This window comes from Chrysemys picta, chromosome 12 (assembly GCF_011386835.1).
Source record: "Chrysemys picta bellii isolate R12L10 chromosome 12, ASM1138683v2, whole genome shotgun sequence".
Lineage (NCBI taxonomy): Eukaryota > Metazoa > Chordata > Testudines > Emydidae > Chrysemys > Chrysemys picta.
The window spans coordinates 49,208,430-49,224,820 of record NC_088802.1 but is presented as its reverse complement, the minus strand read 5'-3'; the positions used below and the strand labels follow the sequence as shown (position 1 = coordinate 49,224,820).

Genomic DNA, 16,391 nt, shown 5'->3' with positions numbered 1-16,391 from the left:
ACAAGGGCATACTTCCAGGCTCCAGCTTGAAGTGAGATAGCTTTGCCAGGTTGGAAGCCTAGTGATCAAAAGGACACTGAACTGTTAAAAAGACTTGGCTGGGGGGGAGTTGTCAGCTGCTATCCAGGGAGAGAGGCTGACAGAGAGAGAGGCTGGAGTTTGAAGGAGCTGGGTCTTTCCTAGATTCGGGGAATGGTGAGCCTCTGGCAGAAGCAGGCATACATCTAGACAGGCTTATTGTTTTAAGATCCGTTTTCTCTTAAATACTTCGGTTCTAAATAAAATGTTTCTTTAAGGAAGCTGTCTGGTCACTGGTTACTGCTGTCATTGTTCCCAGAGGAAACAGAACTGTAGGCATGAAGATAAGTCAGGCCTGCAGAGGTAATCACGGTTGATCACAGGGAACTGCAGCCCAGGGTCTGGTCTGAGAGTGGAAGAATTATGTGATTCCACCCCAAGAGAGAAGTGATGGCTCGAGGCCCAAGACCTGAGGGCTGCACTCAAAGAGCCTAGTAACTATGACAAGGGTCTTCTTCATTTTAGCCCATTAGGTAGAAAAAGCTTGACATCAGTTCTAGTAGGATAGTCGTCTTTATTTTACTAGTCTGCTTGTGCTAACATTGGAGCTGCCAGAAGATGAGATATCAATGAACTTGGATTCACAAGATTCTTTTTTTTTTTATCCCAAGGTAACTTCTTATTTCAAATTAAACTTTGAAAGAAAGTTGTAGTATGTCCCAAACCACATGACAGAGAATAAGAAAAAGTTCACCCTCTGTCACGTGAAGGAAGTTTTACAAGGGCATTTAAACTTTAGTTAAAGATAATGTAAGTGTTCAGGAAATCAGAAAATTTGTTTCAATGGATGAATTGAGACAAGTGGATGTGCACAACCAGTCTTTCTGTATAGACTGTATTATGGGTAAAGGAACAGAAAAGATTTTCCTCAATCAGGTTATGCTCTGCTGTAAGCAGCCTCTGGAGTGAAAATGAATCAGATCCATATTTTTGATATATAGGCAGCTGTTTCTTATGGTTCATATGGGACATTTAGGCAATGTTCTAGGAGGCCATTAATGGGATTGGTGTTTGGTTTTGTTTTTTGTGCAGTAAGTACTACAAAATTTCATGCCCCTTAAGTATAACATCTTAATCTAGTCCACCCGCCTTGCTAATTTTGACTCTTTACTAAATCAAATTACCATCATTGAGAGGGGTAAGCAAAAGCTGGAATTCTCACCTCTAAGGAATCACTATTTCCCTTTCTTTGAGCCTGAAATCATGATGCCAGGAAAGAGTTTTAAGAACTTTCTCACAGTCGTGGTGATATCTTTATAAGGATCTACCTGAAATACTGGAGAACGTACTTTTTACATCAGTGGAGCTCATTATTTTCATAGCATTACAAGACTTTCTTTCCATATTTGGGGACATGCAACAATGCTACAGGAAAGATTGATTGAAGAAGGTGAGATGACATTAATTGGATTTCTGGTGTTGAGACTTCAGTCTCTTGAAGGGAGTACTATTGGTTGATGAAATTGTCATGATTGACACTCTTCTCTAACAGCTTCAGAAAGCTCTGAGTTTAAGGGGGGTGTGTGTGTGTGTGTGTTCCTTTCTCTTATATTGCTTAGTTATAGTTGGTAGATAAAATCGCAGCATATTCTTGGGTTAAGAGCCCTTAGGTAGTAGGAAAGGGGGAGGGAAGCTTTACTTTGAGCTGAGCCTTGAAGCGCATGCCTCTTGAGTAGGTTCTCCAGCATTAAAAGATGAGTTGAACTCAAGGTCTTTTAGTCCACAAATCCTTTATGGAACTTAGGCTGTTTGTAATTGAATTTTAATTTTTTTGCAGGGAGAGGAGAGCTAAAACTCTCTTTGCCTAAGGTTGTGGACAAGCCAGATTAGGGTGACCAGATAGCAAGTGTGAAAAATCGGGACAGGGGGTGGGGGGGTAATAGGATCCTATATAAGAAAAAGACCCAAAAATTGGGACTATCCCTATACAATCGGGACATCTGGTCACCCTAAGACAGACACTCCAAATTAGAATCTAACCTTCTGACCGTTCCTGCAGTTGTTCAGATCAGTTAAAACCTTTTCTCATACATTAGTTGAAAAATCTGAAGTCTTAATCTATACGAAGAAAAAGCACCACATCCTTTCCTGTTCCGTTTAGAAGCAAGTTGTAAAGTAACACATAATGATGGATTTTGGCAGTAAGAAGATGAGAGCAGCCTTTAAATTAAAGGTGACATTTGGAATTAGCTTTGAGTGCATGCTATAGTATGTCAGTAAATAGTGTAATAGAAAAGTTGAAACTTGATTCAGATCTCACTAGTTATACACCATGTTTGTCAATGGGCTTACTTCTCACGTTCATATAAATAAGAGACCCTTAGACTAAAAATGTCTGAAAAGTTTAAAGGAAGAGTTGAGGCAAGAAATAGTCACCTAAGAACTTGTCTAGACTAGGGAGTAAGTGATTTTTAAAATGTGCAATGTTGTACTGAGTTTAATAAAACCCCAAAAAACAAATATACCATTTCAAAACCAAAGTGTACAGGTTTATCATCATGAGCGATCACTTGAGGAAGCGATGATCATAGATAGGGCTTTTGGCAGCATTGCTCAAGTACTGTGTCTTAAGACAGACTGACAATATAAATCTTTGAAATTACCAAAGGCAGCTTGTCTTCCCACATCAGAAATTTCTGTACATAATCAGTTCATCAAGAACTTGCAAAGTCACTTGGTGTGTGCCTCAAGCAGTGCTTGTAACATTTGAATTAAAGTTTGACTTAACAGAAGCATTTGCCATTTACTGCTGATTTATGATGCTCTCGTATCACCAAATAACAATTTTTTCCCCTTCCTGTGAGGTCATTGTGACTATAAATACCTTAGCCTATAGTGGTCCTATCTTTCTCCCTTTAGTCTGTTTCACCCGGACTCTGATGGACACTTATGGTTTCTGATCACTCTTTAATTCACAGGGGTCTTTGGTTTTTTTAGTGTTGAGTTGAACCAAACCCTACATCAGGCATCTCATGCTTTTTCTTTGCTACGCATCTTCAGTGGGGAGATGATTTGGAAATCAGCTTCCCACAGCTCCCATTAGCCAGGAACGGCGAACCACGGCCACTGGGAGCTGCGAGCGGCCGTACCTGCAGACGCTTAGGTAAACCGTCTCATGGCCCGCTAGGGGCTTACCCTGAACAAGCTGTGAACCAAGTTTGGGAACCCCTGTATTAGATGGATATTTAGATGGAAAGTTTGCAGATAACAAGCTTGGAAGGGTTGCAAGTGCTTTGGAGCATAGGATTAAATGTCAAAATGATCTGGACAAACTGGAGAAATGGTCTGAAGGAAATACGATGAAATTCAATAAGGACAAATGCAAAGTACTCCATGTAGGAAGGATCAATCAGTTGCATACATACAAAATGGGAAATGACTGCCTAGGAAGGAGTACTGGTGAAAGGGATCTGGGGGTCATAGTGGACCATAAGCTAAATATGAGTCAACAATGTGACACTGTTGCAAAAAAAGTGAACATCATTCTGGGATGTATTAGCAGGAGTGTTGTAAAGAAGACACAAGAAATAATTCTCCTGCTCTACTCCGCACTGATTAGGCCTCAACTTGAGTATTGTGTCCAGTTCTGGGCGCCACATTTCAGGAAAGATGTTGACAAATTGGAGAAATTCCAGAGAAGAGCAACAACAATTATTAAAGGTCTAGAAAACATGACCTATGAGGGAAGATTGAAAAAATTGGGTTTGTGCAGACCATTTTTTCCCCTGAACAGATGAAAATGAGTTGTTGCAGTTTGTTCTTCTATGTAGCTGGGTGGAAAAATTATTCTGATTAACCAAACAGGCCTGTGGAGATAGTACAACTAGGAATCGCTTAGCTGCTCTATTTCAAAGGTCTTTGAAATGTAATTGCTTTTGGGGCTCATTGCTGTGGCACTTGGGCCCACAACAAATCAAATATAGCCGTACATTATATTGTCTAAACCCTATCCCTGTCCTGCCTCGACCAACCCTAATTACACCTCTACCTCGATATAACGCGGCCCAATATAACACGAATTCGGATATAACGCGGTAAAGCAGTGCTCCGGGGGAGGGGGGGGGCTGCACACTCCAGCGGATCAAAGCAAGTTCAATATAACGTGGTTTCACCTATAACGCGGTAAGATTTTTTGGCTCCCAAGGACAGCGTTATATCGGGGTAGAGGTGTACTAGGATAGTTCATCGTTAAGTAAATGATTGATTTCAGTAGGTAGTGTCCTGGTTTCTGCTTTCTATGACATATACAGGCTAGTGCAGTGGTTCTCAAACTATTGTACTGGTGACCCCTATCACATCACAAGCCTCTGAGTGCGACCCCCCCCCCTTATAAATTAAAAACACTTTTTAATATATTTAACGCCATTATAAATGCTGGAGGCAAAGCAGGGTGTGGGATGGAGTCTGACAGCTCGTGACCCCCCATTTAATAAGCGTCCGGACCCCCAGTTTGAGAACCCCTGGGCTAGTGTGTAGGGGCATCAACACTTTAGTGCCATGGCCTCCCTGGGCGATCTAATCTACAAGAGTAACATTGCTGAACAGCATAACAGAGCGCTGGCTTCACACCCATGAATTGGGTTTCTTCCAGAAGCTTTATGTGCTTTTGAATTAAACTGCTCTGTCTGCTTTAAGAAAGAACCTACTCCGTCATCTTTTAGGATTTAAAAAGCAAACGAAACTCTGGATCCTGTCGCATTTTGAACTCAGCAGCTCTATGGGGCTGTTTAGTGGAAGGGAAGAAATGACTGAAGGTGTGGGGGAAGCTCTGCTACTGTTCTTCAGATCTAGCAGTGTGTGCGCTGCAGTACATGGGGAGTGGAGGGACTTCAGGGTGTCCACAGGCACCCTGAATCATGAGTCTGTTGCCCTTATCTTGCATAGCTCTGCTATTACTGTAGTGTATTTGAAATCTCTAGTACATGTGCCAGCTTCCCAATCAAAGTCTCTCATAAGCGAATGTTTGAGCCCTTATTTCCTTCCTATTGCATCAGTTTGTATATGTGTGTGTGGAGAGAGAACTGGTGTAAAAGATAAATAAGAGTTGCTTTTTGCAGTAGCTTGTTTGGTCAACGTTAATCCGTTTTCTTTATTCATTGAATTATTTTAATTTTTTTATTTTTTGGGAGCAAGAACCACCTTGTTTATTTTAAAAGCTTTCTTACAGATGAGGGTGAAGGATGCATGCTTTGTGCACACAGTCCTCTTTCAAATGCTGCACACCAGAGTATATGCTGCACACTTGGGTATCTCTGTATGTTGGCACCAGTATTGTCAACCCCAGGCATTCAGACCTCAAGCCCCAAAACAGTATGAAGTTAGCGTAAAAAAATCAGGAGATTAAAAAAACAAAAACAACCTCGACTTTTTTTTTTTTTAATATGCCTACTTGTGAGAGCCTTTAGGAATCATGTTTTCGAGCTTTCCTCTGTATCCAAAAGGTCTAGAAATTCCCTTTTTTAAATGGAAGCTGTAATTGTCATGGAATCACAGGAAATCCGGGATCGGGCTTGAAGAAAAAATACTAAATACTGCGAGACTTGCAGTAAAATCATGAGAACTGGCAATGCTGAGGAGTGAATAATGGATTTTTCCAGTGAAACTTCCCCAAACATCATTTAAATGCACTTTTCCTTGAGTGTTCCGATGATCCTTTCTGTCAGACAGATGTGAAGGAAGGTTCTTGGGACACTGTGGCTTTTTTCAGTGACATTTTAATTTGTTAAATTATTCCATATCCCTGGGAATAGGAAGTTGAAGAGGGTTGTTCTGGTTTAAGTCTTAATCTGCTTCCTGCTTAAATCAGTGGCTGTGTTCCTGTTGATTTCAATGGGAGCAGAACCAGGTCCTCAGTTTACAAGTTGCATCGTAAATTAAGTGTGAAGTTCGCTAAGGAAGTATATGCTTGCCTGCCTGCTTAGACACAGAATAGTGAGTGATCATAAAATACAGATGAAAGAGGCATTAAGCAGGCCCTTTTGCATTCAGACATTAAGATTTATATTCTCCTCTCTCTATTCTCCATGACCCATTAACGTTAATGAATGTTTACATGTGTTGAAATAAAATTGATCACAGAAGCCTGTCATTGTGGCTGCTTGGGAATTATGATCAGCTTCCTTCTGGGCAGCCAAGGACCAGATACCAAGGAACTTGTTTTAGAAGAAGAGGTATTTTTGCACGCTAGAAAGGTGCCTTTACATGCAATGTAGTGTGCTTCTGGCCAAGGAAAGATACAGAGACAACTCATGACATATGAGACTGCTGCTTCATGTGAATCCCCTCCTGTTGATGGTTTGGGGAGTTACCTATTGAGAGTGGAGGAGTGCGGATAGGGCTGAGTACAAAGATAGCTTTATAGGGAGCAAAAGTGCCCTGCTGATGCTTACAGAGGTATACAATAAATTACAAGCCCTGTTTGCATTGTCAGATGGGTGCAATGTTATGATGCTATACATTCCTATGGATGACTCCTTCAGACACCCAACGTGGCTCGCAAAATGGTTAATCTTGGGTTTGGTGTGAGTTCATGACTTTTAATTGCCTATACATTGACTCCTGCATGTTCTGTTTGTGCAGATCCTGTACTCCAGGTGCCAACACACGTGGAAGAGTAAGTCTCTCTTTCTCTGTTTACTTCAGCCCTCTATTGCTTGTTTGATTTTTCACTGACGTCATGAAGTTTGGTTTTAGTTTAAAATATGGAACTGTTGAAATACCACAGGTAACCGGACATGGGGTTAAAGATTAAAAACTTTCCCTGTTTGTAGGATTCAAATGAAATGTCCTTCCTTCAGACTTTCTCTCTCCAAAAACCATGCTTGGAGCACATGTCCGGAACACAAGCAGGTTGACCATGCCTGTTTCAGGATCACTGACTTGAACAGCCTGGAAAATAGCGTAACCTGCTGGGGAACAGTGTTCAGATTCTAAACATTTCGTTTAAGTACCTTATCTCAGCGGTTCTCAAACTGTGGGTTGGGACCCCAAAGTGGGTCCCGACCCCATTTTAATGGGGTCACCAGAGCCGAAGGCTGAGCCCAACCCCCTTAGGGCTTCAGCGCTGGGTGGCGGGGCTCAGGTTAGAGGTCCCCTGCCTGGGCCTGAAGTGCTTGGGCTTTGGCCCCCCACACCCAGGGCAGTGGGGCTTGGGCAGGCTTTTTTGTCCCCTGGCTTTTGTTTGTATATGTTACTGCTGGTTTTATTGTTGCTATATATAAATTAGATTTGAACTATGATCCCTATACTGCAAGGCCTTCTGCATTGTATTCATACTGGACAGCCCAGCTTCAGTTGGACTAGGAACACTATTGAGAATAGCTTAGGTTTAACAGGCTGTGCCAATTCTAATATTCATTCTCTTTGATGTTCAATTAATAAGTGTTTCGAACAACCAGATATTCTAAAGTCAACAAGCAAATGTCAAATGGTCTTTACCAGGACACACACACTGACCATTGCTGCTTCTCTGTTTGGTGACAAGTGTAATGTGTTCGGTTTATTTATAATCGCTATTTAACTCCTAGGCCAGCATTTCTTCCAGACCCAAACGATGGCAGTTTATATACACTTGGTGGCAAAAATAATGAAGGCTTAACTGTGAGTATATTTTGGTTTGCTAGTGTCTAATCTGTCTGCACATGCACCCTAATTAGATTGCACGAAGGATAGGTCCCTAAATTACTTTCCCAACTATCTGCTTTCCTGACAGCGTTGTAAAGTTCTGCAGGCTGCCCACATTTTGAATCATTTACTGGAAGCAAGTATTTCTTGGGAAGGCCTGACAACATTGGCTAGTGAGCACTGTTCAGTGCCAATTTTAGGATACAAATTCCTGGAATGACAACATTCGAGTTGCGCTGCTTGCTGGGTCAGAGGGTCATCCTGTAGTTTAGGACAGGCAACATTTACAGCCTTCCTTGTGAGCTTCAGAAAACCCCTTTGGCTTGAGGATACCAACAAAAGGCAGACTGCTTTGACCCCCCTTTGATATTTTTGTAGTACTTGCTAATGTAATGATGATAACACCACTTCTTTAGCACTCTCCAGATATTAAGTAATCCTCACAGCATCCTGGGAGGGAGAGGTATCCAATATAGCACACTCAGTTATGGCCTGAAAAAAATAAAATTTTTAGCAGTCCTATTGAGAAGTCCAACCCATACTAGGATAAATGCGGATTTTGTGCTGTCTGAAATAGCAGGTGCTGTTATAGCACTTAGTAAGCAGGCTAACCTGTGAACCCTTCCAAAATATTTGCATCGAAATAGTCAACCCCGCAGATGTCAGCTGAACACTTGAGTAAAGCAACAGCTTTGTGATGAAACTCAGATAAAATGTTTGGCTTCCCACAAGTTTCTTTTCCTGGCAGCCGCTATGACTTCCTTTTAGAACTTTAACATTTTTTTATTTTTGAACAGAGAAGTATTTACTGACAGGTTTTTTCCCTAATGCACCCAGATACGTGGCCTTAATTTGTGTCTGTATTTTTGGTGCTCTTTGTGTGTAGATCTAGGTAGCAATCAGTCCTGAACATCATGTTTCCTTTCACCTGTTAATCTCCTCAGGTAAAAATATTCTGATTGGCTGCATCATTGTAGATGTTCCAAGCTAGATGGAAGTAATTTCACTGTTTAAAGTCCTGGCCTCTCTTGTGTTTATGCAACACTTCTGTTTGTCACTTTTCTGTTCCTGATGAAAGCCTCTTAAAATCCTGGAAGGTTGTTCACCGAATATGTAGGCGTGATACATGCCCAAGAGCATTATAGAATTTGGCAATCATAATAATTCATTGCCTTTTTAATAACCCGGTTTGTAGGAAGATCGCTGAGCTTTGCAAATGCTAATGTTGCACCCCTGCAAGGCAGGTAAATATATGTATACTCGTTAACAGATGGGGCAATTAAAGCACAGTGTTGGGACATGGACAAGGTTGCACAAATTGGTGGTAGAGTTAGGAATTAAACCCAGGAGTCCTGGCTTCCAGTCTTCTGTGCTATAAATATTTCCTCCTTTTCCTGTTACATTTCTAGTAAAACAGTGAGAAGTCCCCACATGAGCTGTATTGGTTCCCTGTTCCCTTGAACACAACTGGGAAAATCACACTAATTTCAAAGTGTAAAAATATTATGATTTAATTGAGCTTTTTCATTTTTTTTCTAGAAACTTCCATTTACAATCCCTGAGTTGGTGCAGGCATCACCTTGTCGCAGTTCAGACGGGATTCTGTACATGGGTAAGTTCTAGTTAATCTCTCCATGGGTTAACTGATTTAGAAGATTGCAACATTACCCAACAGCAACTGACAAATACAAACTGCCTAAACCAGACAGAGGACTTCTTGCATGAAAATGTCATCTCAGCCTTGGCTGTTAATTATAGCCTTTCGTAATATTTTCTGATAGAGAATCTGTTAAATACAGCACTTACTGACATGTGAAGATAAAAAGTCAACTGCCTTCCCTTAGAAGGAGAATAGCTTCTCAAACCATTGCATTGCCTTAAAAAAAAAAAAAGTTACACTTCCACTACAGAAAATGTAATTAACGTTATTCTGACACAAATACACATTTAGCTCAGTTATATGGTATATTTAATCACCTTCTCATGCTTATAAATGTACTTGCCTCAGCCAGCCAAAGGGCCCTGCCTACATTACAACTATAACTGAGTCAGGAAATTGAGTTACAACGTGGCTCTAAGTTATAGTGTAGGCGAGACCTAACTGGGGTATGGTCCTGGATGGTTCAAATCTGAAGCCTGGTTACATGGTCATGGTTAGGTTGAATCTACATTACAGCTTTTAACCATGTTGTAACCAGATCTCCTGATTCATTAATAGTTAGGGGGATTTACGTTATTCTGCCTGGTTGGCATCTTTGGAGATGACACCACATCTGTGAAGACCTGGAAGAAATCTGCACTCTCTCCCTTCCTTCTAGCTCTCCAGTTCAGTTCACATCATAAACTGTTGGGGGGGGGGAAGCAGGTTAACTATTTGACGCTTCTAACCTAGGCTGCTACAGACTATGGCTCTGATATTTGGGTTATGAGGACTAAAGTCCATTATCAATTTGGAATCATAGAATCATAGGGTTAGACGGGACCGCAAGGGTCATCTGCCAAGATGCAGGATTTGTTACGTCTAAAACATCCAAGACAGATGGCTCCAGTCTCCTTTTGAAAACCTTCGGCAAAGGAGCTTCCACAACCTCCCTAGGCAGTCTGTTCCATTGTCCTACTGTTCCTACATGTGTAGAAGCTGATAATTCCTTCCCACCATACTGTACTACAACAAACAGCACCTCAGTCTTCTTCCTCTCCTAGCATAAGGATTTTCAAACCTCAATACTCTCTTCAGTAACCATTTGCCAATTGGATATTGTGAATGTGATAACCTTATTTTATGTGATAATGCTTATAAGGATATCATAGAAATGTTGTCACTATGCTTGCCAGTACCTGCTAGGAGTCAGTAACGTTAAATGAGGGGACAACAGTGTTTGGTTTCTAGTTTTGGTTATTGTCCGAAATTATTTTGTTTAACAAAAAAACTTCTAAACATTTTCCATGAAAAAAATCCCAAACTATGGGCCCACTAGAGAACTACTTCTCAAATCAAAAAAGCTTTTTCTAAGAGCCTGGATTTTGTATCTGAGTAATTTTCAGACTGAACAGTAATGTAATTTAACTGGTGATTTCAGGAAAGAAGCAAGATATTTGGTATGTGATAGACCTTGTCACTGGGGAGAAACAACAAACCTTAACGTCTTCATTTGCAGAAAGCCTTTGTCCATCAACATCCCTCCTGTATCTTGGGCGAACCGGTAAGACACTTTTCCCTCTACCACTTAAAAGAGAGTTTGGCTTTTTGGGTTCTTTTTAAAGCTAGTGCAGGCCCATAAAGGATAACCTTGTGATGATAAACTCAGGTTTGTTTAATCTCCTAGAATAACTTCTGGAGGTGGTGGCTTTATAATGTACACAGAAAAAATGATTTGCCTTCCGATAGCAATGTGCCATTTTATACATTCACAGACTAATGTGTGGTTCCTGCATATAGTGGTGCTTGTGTAAGTGATTCCTGGGGCTGACTCCCAAGCAAAGTGGCTTTTAAGTTCTTTTAATTCAGTGATGTACCATGCTAGTAGCTTGTAGCCCTGGTTGCATCTGAAGCTTTTGGTCTTCATGAATAAATGGGTTGGGGAAATGGAGACAACAGCTGTCATATTGAAAATACAAATGCTCCGTTCTAAGTGAAGAAGATTAAAATAGACCAAAGACCTATATTTGGGAGGTGTCTCTGTAGGCTGTGTTTAGAGATTTGCCCTTAGATCTGTAGATTAATCTGTTTTTAAGAATATTTTTTAAAATTATCTTTATTGCAAAAATTCTGTTACAGAACATATTGCACCTAATTTTGAAATGGAGGGATTGGTTGTAGATAAAATTAGATAGGAATGCTACAGAAGAAGTCTTGGAGGAAGAAGTACAAAGAGCTGATGATATGGATTGGAGCACTGGTACTGCTTTTTGTCTTCTGAGCTTCCTTTTGAGCAGTAGATTTCAGTGGAACATAAATTAGTTTTGTCTTTAAGTTCCATGAGGTGTGACTATATCTCTGAGTGCCAGGAAAAACCTAAAAGAAGGCCAAAAACATGAAAAGCAGGATGTGTGTTGTCCTGAAAAGTGTCTGGCATTACAGGTGACTAGTTCTGTTGTCTCAAAGGATTATTTTCACAGAGTGTGTATTTTTTAACAGAATACACTATTACAATGTATGATACCAAAAATAAGGAGCTCCGATGGAATGCCACCTACTTTGATTATGCAGCCACTGTACCTGATGAAGATGTGAAATACAGTAAGAACTTTGATCTTGTCCTTTGCATTTTTTTCACTTTTGCGATAGCTCAAATATCCTGACATTTTTCTCTGCAATGGGCAGAACCAACCCCTCCCTCCCCCCTGCCTCTGTATCTACACCCTGATCTTTTTGAGTTGCTCTGCCCTGCCACCTTCCCCTCGCTCCCTCCCCTCCGCTCCCCAGGGAAAAACTCAATTCAGCCACTTAATCCTGGAGTCTTTTCTTCAATCTGAGTGCATATATGGCAAGCCTTTAACTTGTCCAATCAGGGAAAGGATGGCCCTACTGCTCTGGCACAGATTTCTTGTGTGACATTGGGCAAGTCACGTAATCTCTCAGCACCTCAGTTTCCATAGCTGTAAAATGGGATAATAATTCCCTGCTACATAAAGAGGTTGAGAAGGTTAAATCATATTTGTAAAGCTTGATGTTTGGCATCAGTTGGATGTCACTAAAGAAATGCAAAATATTAGTGTTGATACCATTGATAATGATTTGCACTTACACCTGACGATCTCAACATGTGTGATAGTGCAAAATAATATGACTATTAGAGTCGGACAATAGTTATGTATGAAGAATACAGTGTATCCTCTCCAGAATTACAGTGCCTGCTGTTTGAGCACAGAATGAATGATGATGATAACATTCTTTACAGCTATTGTTGGAAGGGGAAATTTTGGAAGAGGTAACTGTTGAGGCTAAGTTTATTCAAAACAGTGGGGCTTCATGTGGATCAGGAGAATGGCACTGCGTGGTTATGATCTAGAGAGAATAACTGTAAAACACACTTGAAATTTAAACCTTGTCCTGTGGTATGGAAGAGAGCATCAGGTAAGTGAGTTAGAAATAAAAACAAGAACCTTCCAGTTCTGATTCCTAGTGGGTATTTCTTCACCTTGCAAAACTACTGCACAATGGGAGTGTGCCCCCAAATTACGGTAAATCACAAACTTTACATGGAAACAGTTACCTTCCCGTTCTCTTATTGGGAAATGTCTGCAGCTTTTCAGTGCTGATACTGCTTTTTTTTAAACAAATGTTTGACTCTGGAATAGGCAGCATTAAATCCCAATGTCACGGGGGTTTCCCTGTAAATCTTGAATATTTCAGCCTAATTCCTGAATGTCAGAGTTGCTTCTAATGGAAGTAAACAAAAAGAAATGTGCATGACATGGTTTTGTTCTTTAATTCCCAGTTAAGGCCCCAGTCCTGCAATGGGATGACTTGTTGACTCCAGGGGGGGCTGTGTGCAGGTGCTGGGGCCTGCCCAAGCATACTGTGTTGCTGGATTGGGCTGTGTGTATTCTGAATCTGGTCATTTTAAATAGAGCACGGAAGAACTTTCAGCCTCCTAGCTGGGAACTCCCAGTTATACAGGAGTGGTGCTGTCTTGTAATGTGTGTTTGGAGATACTGTGGTTTATATGATGATTACTCTGTATGTAAAGAAGAGGCAGATCTGCAAGTCCTTAGAATGCATCCGAAGAAGTGGGCTGTAGTCCACGAAAGCTTATGCTCTAATAAATTTGTTAGTCTCTGAGGTGCCACAAGTACTCCTGTTCTTCTTTTTTCGGATACAGACTAACACGGCTGCTACTCTGAAAAAAGTCCTTAGAAGTGTATGCTGAGGAGCGAAACTAAACAATATATTATTTCTACTGGTGAGAGAGAAGAATGTATTTACGTCAGGATAATTTCGAGAACTCTTGAGCCACACACTAGGGCTAGTCTTTTACAATATAAAATGAACTAGTCTAAGGGCTTGTCTACACAGAGACTTAGTGCGAGGCAAGCCAACGTATGAATCTACAGCGCAGTAGCTTGCTATGCACCAACTGGCCATGCAGACCCTGCTACCAAGCACTAAAAGTCTCGTAGTGCACTTTGATGTACACAGCACTATGTCCAAGTGCACTACTAGCGGGCAGTAGCAGGGTCCACACAGCCAGTTAGTGGGCAGTGAATGCACCGTAGATTCACACTCTGGCTTGCCATGGACTATGTCGTCTTGTAGACAAACCCTAACAGATTTTAGTAGCTCATTTAAGGTTCAAGTACTGCTAATGTATGTGTTACTATAGCCATGAATAAGCAGGAGACCCAGATAACCTCTTGTGTATTTGTATGTTTCAGAAATGTCCCACTTTGTATCTAACGGAGATGGGCTGGTGGTGACTGTGGATAGTGAGTCTGGGGATGTGCTGTGGATTCAGAATTATGGTTCCCCGGTGGTAGCTTTTTACATCTGGCAGCGTGAAGGACTACGGAAAGTTATACACACAAATGTGGGAATAGAAACACTGCGCTACCTGACCTTCATGTCTGGGGAGGTTGGACGCATCACTAAGTGGAAGTATCCTTTCCCGAAGGAAACGGAGACCAAGAGCAAGTTGACGTGAGTATAAATATTAGTATTGTTTTCAGAGTCTGACTTGATGGTGCTTTGCAGTACTCTAATTAAAAATTGTTTCTATTCAGTTACTTAATAGAGCTGCTATTCTATAAATTGCAAAATAGTAGGAGGAGAGACTATATAATTGGCGCCTTACTCTTTAACGTTTACTGAACATTGTGTTTGTACAGGAATAAATAAATGCTGATGATGCCAGTGATTCAAATTTAAGAATCTCTAAAACAGTGCCTGACTGAGTTTGTAACTTGGGTGATAAAAGCAGCCATTTTGAACTTTCTTCTTAATTTTTGTTGTTGTTCTAGGCCTACGCTCTATGTAGGAAAATACTCAACGAGCTTGTATGCATCTCCATCAATGGTGCATGAAGGAGTGGCTATTGTGGTAAGTCAGATACTTCAGGACTTTGATACCATGATTTGAAAAGCCCACTTTCTAGTATTATGTATGGTTCTGTGCTGAAAAGTTGAGATCTGACCCTTTACCCTGTCTGTAATGTTGGGGTGTTTAGGCCCATCTCTACTTATCATTTAAGGCTGTTTGTCTTGGCAAAACATTGGAAAAATCACAGTTTTGTCATAGCAAAAAATGCAAGTGTCAGTTTCAGCGGGAAAAAAAATGTTGTTTTCAAATCTACGGAGTGGTGTTTATTTTTAAATCTGCTAAGTACCTAAATTCATTCAAATGAGAAATAGCCATAATACACATAGAATATAGATACAATGAATCTTTGTGAGTTATGGTTATTTAGTGATTCTAGATCTTGTTGTGATTAAAGCATAATTAAAATGTTACTTACAGCATTGGAAACTGCTCTTGAAATAAGGTTGGATTGTCAAATTTTCATGGTTTGCTGTGGCTTCCTTGATTTGTAATTTGTTATTTTAAAAGTCCTAGATGCTCAGGAGTCCTCTGTGAACTGCTTTTATTATTTAACTAAGATTATAGTCCTTATGGTTGTGAAGATCCCTTTCCAAATATGAACGGAGAGTAATCAGCGCAGGGCTTCTTACCCACAAACAGTCTCCTGTACAGCATTCCTATCCTTTATAGCAGGGAAATGTTGAACAATGACAAGATATCAATCAAACCATGTAATTTAGGAAAGCATATTATAGCTAGTCAGGAAGTGTCTCTCTTTCTATGGCTGAGCTGGGACGGAAGCCCTCTCACATCTGAACCAGAGTGTGAGAGTTCAAGTTCTGCATCGAGGCTGTTTCTACCACTATTGACAATGTGTTGTGGTTATTGATGTTAAAGTTGCCACCCAGTTCATACTGTTGAAAGCACCAACATTTTGATGAGATGTTAAAGCAAGGTTTTAATTGCTGGCATTGTGGGGAGATAAAGATCCTTTTTCCTGTATTTTTTTAAAAAGAGAGGGGGCAACCCCACCTCCTAAACAAAGACTCCTTCTCTCAGTAATGCAGGATCTAATGTCTACGGCTCTGTGAACTATGGCTGAGGGCATAATGGCTCATGTTTACCTGCAGTTACTGCATTGCTGGCATGTAACTTGTTGCTTGCTAGCTCTCTCTGACCCTGCGGTACGAGAGGCATGGTATATGAAGTATAAACCCCAAAGTAATGTAGAGCTTCCCACCTGTGATTTAGCAATAAAATATTTTGAGTTAAACATTTACTTAATTCCAAGGGAAAGCTTGTGGTATTTCTAATATGACTTTTGAGTTATGTCCCATGTCTTTTGTCCAAGTTAGACTGGTAAATTCTCTGAGGCTTTGTAAAGTATTGTGTAGCGATATAGTGCTTTGTTAACTGTAATAATAAATCTCTGTCTTTCTAGCCCCGTGGCAGAGCCATACCTCTGTTAGAGGGCCCCAAAACAGAAGGAGTTACTATTGAAGACAATGGCGAGTGTGTTATCACTCCTAGTACGGATCTAAAATTTTCAGCAGGATTGAAAGAAAAGAAACTCAACTATTGGAGGAACCACTGGCTGTTAATAGGTATCAGGAAGTCAGTAATATTCCACCTGCTCTCTGTTGCACTGTCCTCTGGTGGACAAAAGCAATAA

At 40.7% G+C, this 16,391-nt stretch overlaps 1 protein-coding gene across 5 annotated transcripts in view; it reads left to right on the top strand.

Annotated features, from left to right (window-relative positions):
• Nucleotides 1-16,391, top strand: part of ERN1 (endoplasmic reticulum to nucleus signaling 1) — a 96,197-nt gene that overhangs the window by 29,336 nt on the left and 50,470 nt on the right. For 4 of the 5 annotated variants that reach the window (XM_065563594.1, XM_065563595.1, XM_065563592.1 and 1 more), the window contains 8 exons: nt 6,658-6,691; nt 7,605-7,677; nt 9,241-9,313; nt 10,782-10,904; nt 11,840-11,941; nt 14,080-14,341; nt 14,662-14,740; nt 16,161-16,323. In XM_065563594.1, coding sequence (XP_065419666.1) covers nt 6,658-6,691; nt 7,605-7,677; nt 9,241-9,313; nt 10,782-10,904; nt 11,840-11,941; nt 14,080-14,341; nt 14,662-14,740; nt 16,161-16,323 — 909 coding nt within the window. The remainder of the gene's footprint in view (nt 1-6,657; nt 6,692-7,604; nt 7,678-9,240; nt 9,314-10,781; nt 10,905-11,839; nt 11,942-14,079; nt 14,342-14,661; nt 14,741-16,160; nt 16,324-16,391) is intronic. The other variant, XM_065563593.1, reaches the window with a different exon arrangement.